The sequence below is a fragment of the Pleurodeles waltl genome, chromosome 3_1, assembly GCF_031143425.1.
Source record: "Pleurodeles waltl isolate 20211129_DDA chromosome 3_1, aPleWal1.hap1.20221129, whole genome shotgun sequence".
NCBI classification, from domain to species: domain Eukaryota; kingdom Metazoa; phylum Chordata; class Amphibia; order Caudata; family Salamandridae; genus Pleurodeles; species Pleurodeles waltl.
Genome location: NC_090440.1, coordinates 44,261,280 through 44,277,005, shown reverse-complemented (window position 1 = coordinate 44,277,005; position 15,726 = coordinate 44,261,280). Strand labels below are relative to the sequence as shown.

Genomic DNA, 15,726 nt, shown 5'->3' with positions numbered 1-15,726 from the left:
TACCCACCTATAGTACACGGCCACCGGCCACCTAAGAGAGGTAATGCAGCACCTCCAACCTGCAGGCCACGTCTCCTTCACCTCTGACGTGGCCGCGCCCCGGGGGACGGCACAGTCAGGTGGCCCTTCCTGGAAGAGGCCGTGAGATGCGCGCACTGTCCGTGCAGCTGACGCGCCTGGGAGCCTCTGGCATCGCGGAACAGAGAGGAGGTTTACACCCCTCCCCATCCCCAATAACCATCGTCCCTTCTTCCCCGTCCCCTGGACACTCAGACCGTCGTGGCACGCAATGCTGTCAAAGCGCGCGCGCTGCTGGGGTGGTAATGAAAGCGTCTTGAGGCTGTCATGAGACCGGGCCTCATCTTCCATGCGTGCCAACTCCATTCTACAAAGGCTGGCACATAGGGTGGGCATAACTGGTACTGTTCGCTCGGGCTGAGACGGGCACTGGGCCGGAGGAAGGCACTACCTGTGGCCACCTCACACAGGAAACAGCTGGACCCGCGCAGCAAGGAGGCATGCGGATGTGTCATGTGTTAACACCGCACTAGCAGCAAGGGGCCTCCCTGCTCAGCCACACCGCACTAGCAGCAAGGGGCCTCCCTGCTCGGTCTGCTGTGCCACACCGCACTAGCAGCAAGGGGCCTCCCTGCTCGGTCTGCTGTGCCACACCGCACTAGCAGCAAGGGGCCTCCCTGCTCAGCCACACCGCACTAGCAGCAAGGGGTCTCCCTGCTCAGTCTGCTGTGCACACCGCACTAGCAGCAAGGGGCCTCCCTGCTCGGTCTGCTGTGCCACACCGCACTAGCAGCAAGGGGCCTCCCTCCTCGGTCTGCTGTGCCACACCGCACTAGCAGCAAGGGGCCTCCCTGCTCGGTCTGCTGTGCACACCGCACTAGCAGCAAGGGGCCTCCCTGGTCAGTCTGCTGTGCCACACTGCACCGGTAGCAAGGGGCATCTCTGGTCAGTCTGCTGTGCCACACTGCACCGGTAGCAAGGGGCATATGTTCTCAGTCTGCTGTGCCTCACCGCACCAGCAGCAAGGGGCATTTCTGCTGTGCCACACCGCACTAGCAACAAGGGGTCTCGCCTTGCTCAGCTTGCTGCACCGTACCTCACCAGCAGCAGAGGGCATCTCTGCAGAGCCTGCTGTGCCTGTCGCTGTCCAGTAACCTTGCCATGGAAAGCTTGTACCAGCCGCCTCAGCCAGTAGGCACGGAAAGAAACGCAGAAAATTGCTCATCTCCCCTTCACAAACACAACAGGTGACTTTGGAGAGAAAAAGGGTGCAGAGTACACCAAGACGCCCCAAGGCGCCTGCCTTAACCACTGCGCGAGTTAACGCGTACTTTGCACAGGAGGCCATTGTGTACGATTTAAAACCACAACTTCTGGGTCTTGTCTGTGAGCATCCTTGGCTCTTAGTGATGTAAACACCTGTGTTGGCTGTTCTTTTAATTGCATGAAATGTGTGAAACGGGTCTTGGAATTCACGCTGCTTCCGGCTGCCCTTTGACCCTCCGCTGGTGGTCTCCGAGGGGTAGAGCAGGGTGGTTAAGATGCCACCCTGCGGGTAATGGGGCGCTGCTGGGTAGGGTCTATTCCCTTCTTCCCATGCGCCACTCTCGGCCCTTTCTTGCTGCGGGTCTCGGGGTGACCCGGGTCAGATGGTCGTAATTTTGTTAACGGGGCTCTTTGTGGACAGTCGACTGATTTCACTGAGCCACAGGGGTTTGCAGGGAGCCAGGACTCATTCTCCACCCCCCAGCGCAGCATTTTCAGCGGTGGCGAAGACCCTTCCCGCAAACAGCGAAAAGTAGAAATAGGGCCTCTGCCATGCGAAGGCCGAACCGTTTTCCGCATAATTGATGTCCCACACTTGCAACATGATGCACCATCACGTAGTTAAAATAAATAAACAAATAACCAAAAATGTCTTTACCTTTCCCCTAAGCAGTGCCACCGGAATTGTGGTTCTGCGGCTGATTTCAACCCTTCCAGTAATGTGTGTAACACGTGTTGTAAACTAACGGCTTCTTTAGTTCACTGTGCTTTCTGGACCACAAGTTCAGGGCCCCGATTAGGATCCATGTCAGTGACCATCTGGGACATCACCATTTATCTGACGTGATTTAATTTACCTCCGAGCTGTCCTATCTGACATATGCATTTCCCATTGATTACTTTAAGTTCCATTTATTTTTTTAATTTGACCCGTGCGCGTTATATTTTGTGTTCAGTTATTTGTAGGTCAAAGGCTGACCATATTTTCAGAATATTTTTTCTTTAGACCCCCCTGTTTAAATCTAAGATCCCACATACCATGAGAAATATACAGGTTACACAGCTTTACTCTGAGATCCCACATACCGTAAGGAATATACAGGTCTACACTAATTAACTCTGAGATCCCACATACTGTGAGGAATATACAGAAGTACACTACTTTACTCTGAGATCTTGCATACTGTGAGGAATATACAGGTTCATGGTTACTTCGGTTTCTTTGTCGCTGGTGGGGGCCCAGGTGTGTAGTATGTTGAGGAGAGGGGGTGTGTTGTTGTTCGTGTCGGTGTTGGATGTTGTGGGTGCTGGTGGTGTGAAGCTGTTGTGTGTGTCTGATTTTGGAGTGGAAGTGGTTAGAGAGGGAGTTGCAGAGGTTCTGTGTGTGAGTGGGGTCGATGTTGCAGGATTTGGTGAGCTCTTTGATGGTAAAGAGTTCCTTGTTGTTACGTGAGTTAATGTCTATGCGTTCCTTGTAGTAAGCCCTTTTGGTGGTCCTTATGAGTTGGTGGTGTTTGCGTATGGTGGTTTTGAGGGTGGAGAAGTTGGTCATTGAGGGTTCCTAGCGCCAAGCTTTTTCTGTTTTGTGACATTCACGCTTGGAGATTTGGATTTCAGTGGTGAACCAAGGGGCGTTCTTGATGTTGCAGGTGGTGATGTTTCTTCTAAGAGGGGCGAGTGAGTTTGCGCAGGTTGTAATCCATAGTGTGAGGTTATGGGCACCAATGTTGGGGTCGTTGGTGTTGGGGGGGTGTTTTGTGCGAGCTGGGCGTTCAGGTGTTCTGTGGGGATCTTGTCCCACATGCAGTAGGGTGTGGTGTGTTGGTGATGGTGTGTGGGGTGTTTCGAGAAGGAGAAATGGACGCAGTGGTGATCGGTCCAGTGGAGTTCGGTGGTGTGTGTGAAGGTTATGTGGTTGCTGGAGGTGAAAATCTAGCGTGTGTCCTGCTGAGTGGGTGGGTGATGTGACTATTTGCTTGAGTCCTAGGTTCGTGAGGTTGTCTAGAAAGGATGTGTAGTTGTGGTCGTGGTGGTTCTCCAGGTGAAAGTTGTCACCAAGGAGGATGTAGTCTGTGGAAGTGGGGGCTGATGGTGTCAGCGATGGCGTCACAGAAAGGGGGGGGGGGTGAGGTCCTGGTGGTCTGTAAATGAGGGTTCCTCTGAGGGTGGTGTTGGCGTTTATGTGAATGAGGAAGTGCAGGTGTTCTGCGCTGTCAAGGGCGTTGAGTGTGTTAGTGGTGATCTTTATGGTGTTTTTATGTACAACGCCTCTACAACGCAGGAATCCAACACAAGGCCCTGGACTGGCTCGCCTCCTTCCTCGCCGAAAGGACCCAGAGAGTCCGCCTCCCTCCCTTCCAATCACCAGCAACCAAGATCATCAGCGGAGTTCCCAAGGGTCCTCCCTCAGCCCCACTCTCTTCAACATTTACATGGCCCCGCTCGCCAACATCCTCCACCCACACGGAATCACCATCATAACCTACGCAGACGACACCCAGCTCATCATCTCCCTCACCAGGAACCCCACCACCGCCAAGACAAACCTCCACGCCGGACTCCTAGACACAGCCAACTGGATGACAGCAAGCCACCTCAAACTAAACTCCAACAAGACCGAAATCATCATCTTCAGCCCCAACAAAACAATATGGGACAACTCCTGGTGGCCCACCACCCTAGGACTAACGCCAACACCCGCCACCCACACGCGCAACCTCAGCGTCATCTTAGATTCTTCTCTCTCCATGACCCAGCAAATCAACTCGATCACCTCCTCCTGCTTCAACACCCTCCGCATACTGCGAAAAACCTTCAAATGGATACCTATAGAAACTAGAAAGACTACGGAAACGCTCTCTACGCTGGCACCACAGTCAAGCTTCAGCAGAAACTCCAGAGGATCCAAAATGCAGCCGCACGCCTCATCTAGAACCTCCCACGCCATGAACACATCTCCGCCCACCTCAGATCCCTCCACTGGCTTCCTATCGACAAAAGGGTCCTCTTTAAAGTCCTCATCCACGCACACAAGCCCCTCCACAACACTGGACCAGCCTACCTCAACGAAAGAATGAACTTCCACACTCCCACCCGCAACCTCCGCTCCGCCGACCTCGCCACAGTTCCTCGCATCCAACGCACTACCTCAGGAGGCAGGTCCTTCTCCTACCTCGCCCCCAAAACCTGGAACTCCCTCCCCACCAACCTCCTGCAAGACCCAGGACCTCATGTCTTTCTGAAAACACCTCAAGACATGGCTCTACGAACAGTTAAACAGCAGCCCACCCCCTTCCTCTTCCCCCACCCCCTTCCTCTTCCCCCACCCCCTTCCTCTTCCCCCACCCCCTTCCTCTTCCCCCACCCCCTTCCTCTTCCTCTTCCCCCACCCCCTTCCTCTTCCCACACCCCCTTCCTCTTCCCACACCCCCTTCCCCTTCCCACACCCCCTTCCCCTTCCCCCACCCCCTTCCCCCACCCCCTTCCCCCCCCATCTCCTTCCTCTTCCCCATTCCCTTCCTCTTCCCCCCCTTTCCTCTTCCCCCCTTTCCTCTTCCCCCCCCCTTCCTCTCCCCCCCCCCCCCCAGCACCTTGAGACCCTCACGGGTGAGTAGCACGCTTTATAAATGTTTTGATTGAATATACAGGTGTACACTAAACTCTGAGATCCTGCATACTGTGAGGAATATACAGGTGTACACTACTTAACTCTGAGATCCCGCATACTGTGAGGAATATACAGGTGTACACTAAACTGAGATCCAGCATACTGTGAGGAATGTACAGGTGTACTCTATTTGTCTGCTGTGCCGTAAACGGTGTAGTGTCTGACTGTGTCCTTTTATCTGTCCTCCAGGCGTTTGTGGATTTCTTCTCCAGAGGCCTTCACGCCGAGTACCAGACCAAGGGCATCATTGTGCAGGTGAGTGAAGTGCTTCGCTTAAGTATCCCTGTTATTGTGTGGTTGCCATGGCAACTGCAGGCTGTCTTGGCAACCAAAAGGAATGACATTCACTCACTTAGAAATGTGACGTCGACGGGCCATTCGAGGTGGCTCCTTCCCCGCCCCTTCATCATGCGCTCTTCTCCCAGCGCACCCCGAAGCGTGCAAGGTGGAGATCTCCCTACGTTTGTCCGATCCATTCAAAATGTGTTTAAAATATAGATCTCACCTAAGCACTGACCATTTTAGAACACAGGCATGGAATCCCTTTATCTGAAGACATTACAACCATAGAAAAAGCCCTGTGTGTTAAGTCTGTATAACCTACTCATATCTAAGTCAGTCAAACACCGTGTCTGCCTGGTCTCTTCCCGGTGTATTTTGGATGAAATGATGCTCTTGATCGGTTTCACATATCCTCTTGAAACGCTGAGCCAGATTTTCGAAATACCTTCAGAAAATGAATTAACATGCAAGTTGTATGAAAGGAACTCTTACGTTGTTAGATGATGATCCTGAAAATCTGGGACAGCTTGGCATTGCCAGACAAGCTGGATGATGCAGTTCTTATGCTAAACCTGTTTCAGTGCTTTCTGGTAGACTTCCAGCTGCAGATTCCTCCATTTCTGAGTATTCCCCAGTCATCCAACTGGATCCCCAAAAAACTTCAGCAGTACCTCAGCGCACCGCCAGGTGGTGATTTGCGGCTCTGGAAATGGCATGCAGAGACTATATAGACTCCACCCATGCACACTGACGTCAGTTCTTTTTTTCTGCAGCACTAGATGCAGGTTCAGAGCTTCCTTTGTTCGTCTCAGACAGTTACCGTGAAATTTTTCTTCAGAGTGCAAGGGAGCCAAACCCCCACCTCCAGTGTACCTTCGGTGTTTAGGGTTGAGACACGACTCCACAGCCTGCAGCAACAGTCTGTGCTTTGATGAACCCAAATGCCATCAGAGATCACCAACCATAAGAAGACCCCTTGCTGGGACGATTCCAAGTGATAAACTGCACCCAAAGTTTGATCCAGGTACTATATTGTCATCAGTGCCAGTTGGGACCTCCAAGCCGGTTTTGCCCTCGACTCCTGTCTCATCCCCGCTTCCGGTACCACAACCTCAGCTGGTCCTGGGCACTTCGATGCCTATGCAGACTCAGTCGACCCCGGTGTTGGAGTTCCTAATAGTTCTTTCCGATGCAGAGTCGACACCAGTACAGACACCATCACTATGCTCCAGGCAACCGTGTTTTTCTCTCACAGCAGCCTTCACCTGCAAGCCTAGTGGTTCAGGCTTCCTCGACCTGCTCTAATCATTGTTTCCTACCACTCCCCTTGACAGGCAATCTTAGCGAGTAGAAGCATTTGGCAAATGTTTTTTCTTACACCAGTCTGGCCTTCTGATCTGTTAACGTTAGCTGCTTGTTGGCACACTACTCCCATGCCCTTTGGGATTCATTGTCACAAGCCCTCCCTGGTGTTTCGGAAGACATTCGTCCTTTTTTCACTTAGGCAATTCAAGGTGGTCGTGATGCAGCCAAGTTCACAATTTATTGTGGCTGGACACCACCTATTCCATCAGGTGGACCACAGGCACCGGTGTTGTCATTCACCTTCATATGTGGCTGAGATAGACTAGGTTCTCAGGCAAGGTCCAATCCTTCCTGATGGACATGCCCTTTTACAGAACTTGCCTGTTAAGGGACAAGGCTGATTTTGCTCTATAGTGATTTAGGAGAACAGGGCTAGCACTCGCTGTCCGGGACTTTCTGCCCCACCTCATCAACCACATCAGTTCTCCCACTTCAGATCTGACTGAGATGCCTTATAGCACCAGCCTCAGCAAGGAACCCAGCAGTTTTGGGGTCATGGCAGAGGTGCCCACAACCCTTGCTGCCAGGAGCAACAGATAGCAGTCGTTTTTTTTCTTCTTTTTTTTCTTTCTCTGTCTCTCTGTGTCTCTGTCTGTCTGTCTCTCTCTCTCTCTCTCTGTCTCTCTCTCTCTCTGTCTGTCTGTCTGTCTGTCTCTCTCTGTCTGTCTGTCTCTCTCTGTCTGTCTCTCTCTCTCTTCTCTCTCTCTCTCTTCTCTGTCTCTCTTCTCTGTCTCTCTTCTCTGTCTCTCTTCTCTGTCTCTCTTCTCTGTCTCTCTTCTCTGTCTCTCTTCTCTGTCTCTCTTCTGTCTCTCTTCTCTGTCTCTCTTCTCTGTCTCTCTCTCTGTGTCTCTCTCTCTCTCTCTGTCTCTCTCTCTCTGTCTCTCTCTCTCTCTCTCTCTCTGTCTCTCTCTCTCTCTGTCTCTCTCTCTCTCTGTCTCTCTCTCTCTCTGTCTCTCTCTCTCTCTGTCTCTCTCTCTCTCTGTCTCTGTCTCTCTGTCTCTGTCTCTCTGTCTGTCTCTCTGTCTCTGTCTCTCTGTCTGTCTCTCTGTCTCTCTCTCTCTCTGTCTCTCTCTCTCTCTCTCTGTCTCTCTCTGTGTCTCTCTCGTAGGGTCACAGACCCTGTGCCATTAGGCACTGTGCCTTTGGACTTGGCTGAACAGCAAAGGGATCTTTCTGGTGGTAAACTAACTGGCATGCCTATTTCATGCTAGGAAAGACAACCTCCGCTGTCAATGCACGGCAGATCACAAGTGGCAGTTTAATCTGGTGGTGGCATAAGGTCTGTTATGCTGTCGCGTGGGCTCTCATTATCCTAAATGAGACTACTGGATTTCTAGGTAGCAGGATCGTTCACGGTGTGGGGGACTGAGTCGGACCCACTTGGAAGGAACTCTGTCACCCTAAATCCGGTTTTGCTCCGGCTAACTAGCAGTGCCTCATTTCTCCAAAAGGGAAGAGATGATTAGGCAGCCGAGCGCATGACATCTTTGGAACTTCTCAGGGAAGTCGTGGTCACTCGGATCCAAACCAACTCTCTCATTTACAGTATGATCTCATATACAAATGACAAAGGCAGTGTAAGTTTTATATAATGTTTTAATAAAACGACTGCATTTTAGATGTTAAGGCGTGAGCCGCAATAACCAGAACCATATAACACAGTAGGATTGAAATAGTCACGAGGAGAGTGAAACATAAGAACAACGCTATCATGGTGTTTAACAATTTCTACTCTCCCTTAGCTAGTTCTATTTCGAGCACAGCATGTTAAGCTTCTAACTTGCCTTTCTGAATCCCTGGGGAGACATCAGCCCTCATACCTGAGCAAAGGCCTGTGATCTGGTTCAACATCTGCAACGAGGCAGTCAGCGACTAGTTGTGGTTCCCTGGTCGGAATCTCCCTCTCTCGTGTAATGGGACAAGGAAGTGTTTTTATAACTAACCTGTCAGCGTGATCACAAAATGTCCCTACGCAGGAATGCCAAAGACTAAACTCCTACCACGTCTATCGGCAATGTACCAGACTGTATCCTTGACTGAAGCACAGAGTGAACAGGAATGTGTTATGGAGAACTTCAGTGCTGAAGTAGGCTAAACGGTGTGATATGAAATATAAAACAAGACCGTAGAACTGGCTATTTGAAGAATAACAGTACGAAGCCGAATAAAAGCATTTAGAGCAAAGTGCACAGAGGCTCTAGGCTGCGAGCAAAGGAATAAAATACATCCAAGGCAAAATGCACAAAGGCCTAAAGCCCGAAGCTAATGCGCAAAGGATACGTAAAACTGACCACACTACACCCTCCCCTTGTCGGTAGCAAGTGGTTCTAAAAACATAAAAGTATGCCCCAGATATAAACAAGACATAAAATATACATTTCGACAAGGTCAGAGGACAACAAAGTCATAAATTTGGGAAGCATGTGACGATAAAGCCAAATTCAATATAATGTCAATTTTTCTTTTATGTTAAAAAATAAAATAAAAAAATAATCCAATCGTCAGACAGAAGCAACAGAAAGCAGGAGTTCCTCCACTTCGATATATGTCAATATCGGAAGATCCACGCTAAAAAGTACCATGGAGCAGGTGTGTTCCAAAGCTCCAAAATCATTCAGGGCGGCACCCCGTGCAGGGCCTATGAAGGAGACAATACCATCTTCCTCCAGGAAGGGAATCTCATAAACTGCCTCACGAAGCAAACGCAACCGCAGTGCACAAGTCTGGGAATGAGCCCTAATCGGGAACATCAACAGATCAGCATCGACCACCGGGGGGCGCTGCAGTGAGAGACAAAGAACCAGTGCATGTTCAAATGAGCACCAGAGGCACCGAAACACGGGTTGCACACAATCCAAAACCGGCCGGAATGTCAGAGACCAGTCACACTCCAATTGTCCCAGGAGTGTCGCTCCAAAATGCTGCATCATGCGTTCACGACACAGCTGCGCCGACGGGAGCGCCAATATAGGATCTCGTTGCGGCGGGACAGCCATTGCGGAAGAACAGCAGCAACAGCAAAACCCCAGACAATACCAAAGTAATCGGGAAACCCCCAAAAATGCTTCCGAAAATAGAGTGAATAGCAGAAGGTATTAAACCGAATATGGAAGAGAAGGTATGAGCAAAACCAACACCAACGGCTTTGAAAAAATGTGCAATTCCAGCAGTGCTGGACGCATTAAATATACGTTCCACAAGTTCACCAAAGTGACTCAAAGTTAGTATTTAAAAGGGACTGTATTTCCGATGATGACCTTGCCACCTGAAGTGCGTAGGTCTTCTTAGCAGATGTAAGGGCCACATGCTTTTGAAACAATAGAGCCTTTAGTCGACTCAACTTGTCGAAATTTACTTTGGAAGTAGCAATATGAGGCCAGATGTCTGCTACCTCCCTAATTTGAGTGGGGGGAAACAACACATTCCCGCAGCACGTAACGGCCTTGTTGACAACGACTACGTAAACTATTCCGGCACGCATGCCACAACAGGGTTCATTGTTAAGAAGGACGTAACTGCCGTTTGAAAGCACCTGGAAAGTGTTTTTAATTACTGGGACTGGAACTCCCTTCAGATAACAAGCTAAGTTAGCAATCGAGACATTACATGCCCCGTGCAAGGACAGCTGTTTACAAACCATGGAATGACTGACAGAAGTTTCGCATTCGCTTCCGCTAAGAAAAACCTCCCTCAAACCATTAATACATCTGTATCGAAAGGGAAGCTCCCACACCTCGTGTATGTAACTGTCTCCCAACCGTTCATATCTACCCACCGGAATGTGCTTTAAACAAGAAGTAAATTGCAGAGTGGAGATAGGCAGATTAATAACCCCATGAATCAACCACTCAGCTGACGGAATCTCAGCAACCGTAAAAGGCAGTTTCTCCAATTTTTAAATATTTAACATAACATATGTCGCTTCCTTTTTAGCCATCAGCTGTTGTTGACCAGTCAAATTAAAGGAAATAAAAATCTCCCTGGCACGAATGTGCTGCCATGGAACGCGACCTGCCTTCAAGGTCTGTAGAGTCCAACCCAGCTGCATGATGGACCGCGTCTGACTCTGCCCATGATATAAAGAAGACATATCCGATTTAATAATGTCTATAGCAGAGGAAACGATGTTGTCAATTGTATAAACACGGTCTGAAAGGGTATGCATTCCATTATCCACAACAGACAAAGCCTGTATCAAATTTTCCTGATCAATTTGTCTCAACCGGGCCGCTGCCTCCTGTTGTGAAAGTTTCCAAATTTCATTATATACCTCATATAGAAAACGCTTCTTCCGCGGCATTCGTGGTCCTGACAAAAAAATCTTGTAAGTCAGTATCATTAGACAGTAACGTGAGATGTGACTTAACTGCATCCAGCGTGGATGATTTCATCCATTGCTGACAAAGCTTCCCCACGCTGTATGTAGTAATGATATCGGCATGTTCTGGTGATATGTAGCGAGGGTCTGCCCTACTAGTCCTGAACCCCCCTGAAGAGGTCACAAAATGCTGATGACACCCATTAGTGTCTATGGGCCATAATAACCACCCGCCCGGATGTATCAATGAAGTGTTAAGCGTACCATTCTGGACCCAGTGTGTAAGCTCACTAAATGTGGCATTAACATATCGCTGCCAATTGTTCAATTTGGAAGGGACAGGAATACCAGGCAAATTCAAATTCCCAATCGTTGCTAAGCCCAAACAACTAGTCTGTTGCACAGTGTCATTGAGGAAAATCATTTGGACAGGAATAATACATGCCCTAAATAAAGAGTCCCTGCCTCGCATTTGCCAATTTTTCGTTCCCCAGACACTTCAAGTCAACAGTCTTGGACCAATATTCATACCCCTCAACCGAAAGTTTAGATACAAACAAATTTGAATACAGTAATTTAGTATTGGTCAACAACATTTGCTTATTAGCATACGGAGTAACTTTAAAATAGTAAGACTTAGCATTCTGTTGATTATGCCCAGAAAAATATGCAAATTTATTATAATACGTTTTAGAACTCCCCTGTGGAGGAGTCGGGCAATGTTCCCATTGCACATATTCAAATATCGATTTAGGGCTACTCGCTTTATGAATAAAGTGGTGTCCATGATAATTGTAGCAAAACAGGTCACCATGATTATCTCTAAATAGGTAAGCATCTTCATCGTCATAGACAGTATAATATTGTAATTGTCAGCATAGAACCTACTGTCTTCACATCCCAATCATCAGAAACAATGCCTGGTATAACAATATCATTCATTGATAATTTGAGAACATACGGTATTTGAATCAATTCAGTGGGACCATATATATCAAAGATCACTTTATCCCACACAATCCCATCCGGAATCAGTATTGCAGAAATGTTCACATAGGACAAGTCTCTTCGAACCATATGAGATGAAAAATGTGGTCTCAACACCGTCTCCACGTGCTCAATGTCAGATCGTTCAGGAAGAAAATGACCATGTATTACCAAAAAAAAGGTAACCACAAATCCCAACCACAAGAAAATAGTCATTAAAGTCATAGAAAGCCACAAATAGTTCCAAGGAAAAACAAAATATGTGCGTTTAAGCCAACACAGCAGCTTACGTGAACCGAAGATGGAGAGGACGTGGAGTCAGACCTGATAACATCAGTGTCGTTGAAGCAGCCAGAGGCAGTTCGTGCAAAAGGTGCAACCGTGAACAAAGAAGCAGATGGTGGCTCTCGCCTTGGTACGCTATAATCCACATGTTCAGACATATCATTAGAACGTACAGCCACTTGATCAAAAGATTCCAAATTAATCTTCGTCTGTGGAACAATCGCAAGATCAGCTTCCACCCTCCCCAAGCTCAGAGAGGAAACCGCATCGGTGCAAATCACCTGCAGCGGGACTTCTTCCCCAGAAGCGAGAGGGATTCCGGAACTACTGGGTGTCCCTCTTGGTCTGCTGTGCAGAAACGGCCACATGTTGTAACTTGACATTATCAATGGAAACAAAGCGATTTCCTTTGGCCCCATGCAGCGGCGGTAAAATTACAGTTCTCGTGCCGCTAACCCCTAATACAGGGACTGGTGCTCGATAAGAAGGACCAAATTCTTTCTTAACTGCGACCTTTTCACGCACAAGATCCCCAATCCTGGGTATCCAACCAGTAGGCGTTACTGGCTCATCCTTAATTCCTGTGGAGGCAGCACTCGCAGAAGAGTTATCTTCACGGAATTGTTGTAAATCCTGCAAAACGGTGACACGATCATTTATGTCAAAGGGCGTATCTGCCGTCTCCACACCAGGACCATCTAGATCAGGAACATACATTCGTGTTTCAAACAGGCACTCATATGAAGTACGACCCCGCAGGGATTTTCTAGGCAAGTTATTAAGTGCTCTCTGTACTCCATACATGTTGGCTAGCCAACTACGACCCGTACCTATAACTCTGGCCGTTAAGGATTGCTTTAAATCACGATTTAAACCCTCCACGACAGAATTTCCCTCGGGATGAAATGGAGACGAGAATTGGAGTTGGACCCCCAATGAAGCCATGGTGTCCCTGAATGCCTTAGAGGCAAAAGCAGGGCCCTGGTCCGAATGAAAAGCCGCAACTGCAAATGTATCGACAAAGATGCGCAAATCTTTAATAACAGTCCGAGCGTCAGCCGAGCGCTGTGGCCAGACCCACACAAATCTGGAGCACAAATCTACAGCAACCAATATATATTTGTATGCACTATCTGGCGTCAGTGGACCACAATGATCCAAGTACACACACTGTAAAGGTTTATTTGAAATCAGAAGGGGCGTTTGCTGCGGGCGTCTAGCAGTTGAAACTTTAATTTGTTGACAGACGTCACAACAAAGGACATACTGCTTCGTCTCTTTATAGAGACCAGGCCACCAGTAACGAGGCTGTAAGAGCGAAATCGTGGCAGCCACACCAGCATGTGCAGATGCCGCCCCCTCATGTGCTGCAGATATTAATCGAGGTCTCTCAACTTTATTGGGCACTTCACGTACACCAACGCCTGGGATTTTAACTACAGCGTTTAGCATACCACCCATGCAGTAACTATATTTAGAAGGGAATCCTTTAGGAAATGGCGTGCCATCAGCCGTAGCCTTTATGGCAGCCGAAATCTCTGTGTCTGGTTTGGATCTCGAACGAGTCACTGCGGCCACAGTGGCAACCACCACTGCCGATTTCGCGGCTTCATCAGCCAAAGTATTTCCAGCAACGTGTATTCCAACGCGCTGGTGTCCAAGTGTATGTACAACATGGACTTAAGAAAGCGTTTCTTTCAGATTCGCAACCTTCCCCCACAGCAATTTGTGTTTAATGGTGTTGCCTTTAGAATCTCTGAACCCATTCAACCTCCAGTAGTGTAAATGTTCATTGAAAGACTGAACACAGTAGTAGGAGTCACAGAGCAGCAAGGTTAGTATCGCCGGATCCGTGTGTTCCAAGGCTAACAAAAGAGCTTTGAGCTCAGCCAACTGTGCTGTACAATCACCCAAGGTCTGCTTATAAGTATGTCGGGGCAGAACACTTTCCCCTCCATAGTGCCGCTCACCACCGCACATGCAGCAGAATACTGTTGTTTAGTCCCAACCGCTGGTTGCGCAGAGCCATCGGTGTACATGACCACCTGATATTGATCAATAGGCAATGTGCCAGCGAGAACTGGGTACTCCATTTCATATTGAAGAAATTCTTGAGTCTGCAGTTTAGGGTCAAAGATGTAATCTACATCAGTGGCTGTCAAAGACGTAGTCCATTGTATCCATCACGGGTGTAAAGCTTTCAAATTAGGAACACTCGCTTTAGTAACAGCCTCTAAGTCCAGAATCGGGGAAACGACAATGATGCGTTGTCCCTGGGCCAGAGGTCTTTCTTTAATCACAGCCATCTGAACAGCAGTTAGTATTTTCTCAGTTTGTGCAAATCGTTGTTCTGCAGCAGAATACAAGTGAGGCTTGTATGCTATCGGGACTGTCTCACCCTCATTAAAGGTGACATATGTAAACCCAACGGCACCAGGTATCACCCTGATGACCAGATGCGTTTTATTGTCCCTAGTGTGTAAATGTTTAACAGCTAAGAGATCAGTTTGTAGATCTCGAAGAATATGTGTATGCTCAATCGTCCAAAACCTACTCGAAAAATTTGGGCGAATCAACTCGTATAAGGGTTTTATACGCGTAGCATAATCAGGAATGTAAGTTCTGCCAAAATTCAGAAACCCCAACAATGACTGGAGCTTCCGAACCGTATTAGGAGGCTGCAATTGAGCACATTTCTCCAAAAAATGTGGCGCTAAGCTCTTGCCCTCATTCGACAATTCATATCCCAGGAAAATGACGCTGTGGAAGGCAATCTTCGATTTCTTAAAATTAAACTTATAGCCAATTTCAGCAAACCCCACAACAATGCGTGCTACACGTCTTAGATGTTGCAGAATTTAATCTTCTGTCAAATATGTCATCAACATATGATAACGCTTCAGGGTCCAACTCGTGCAGAATTTCAGTTAGACGAGCCGAAAATAGTCCTGGGCTATTCTTATATCCCTGAGGTAAACGCCAAAACTTTTTCTGAGAGCCAAACGCACTGAAACTGGTATAGTCCCGACTTTCAGGCGCTATATTTTGGCAGAAAAATCCATTCGAGATATCTAATGTTGTTTTGTATTTTTTACGCACAATATTATTCATAAGCGCTGCGCTGTGTGAATTCTGTATTGCATATGTGCGTGTATGTCCATTTAAGTGTCTGTAATCCACCACTATCCTATATGAATGGTCCGGTTTAGCAACTGGAAATAAGGGATTCTCTTCCAGGGGATCCTCATCAATAGCCATAAACATTGAATATTCCCGCCCTTGTGCGGGGACCCCGGAGCATATATAAAATACACACATATAAAGTATGAAATATGCACGAAAAATATATATAGCTTTTTTAGTAGACACATTTTCATACTAAACTCATATATACATGTGTAAAACAGCAATGCAGACTATAATCATAAACAGGCTAAAATGCTTTATTTCTATGGAGTTTTTTTTTTTTTTAAATGTTCTCAAAATTACATTAAGAGAAAAAATATCTACTAAAACCACATCCCTGAGCCCAGGGAAA

At 47.9% G+C, this 15,726-nt stretch overlaps 1 protein-coding gene across 1 annotated transcript in view; it reads left to right on the top strand.

The window, feature by feature from the left end:
- HSD17B12 (hydroxysteroid 17-beta dehydrogenase 12) overlaps positions 1 to 15,726 on the top strand; it is a 367,296-nt gene that overhangs the window by 272,705 nt on the left and 78,865 nt on the right. The window contains exon 9 of the mRNA XM_069221808.1: positions 5,141 to 5,206. Within this exon, the coding sequence (XP_069077909.1) occupies positions 5,141 to 5,206 (66 nt within the window). The remainder of the gene's footprint in view (positions 1 to 5,140; positions 5,207 to 15,726) is intronic.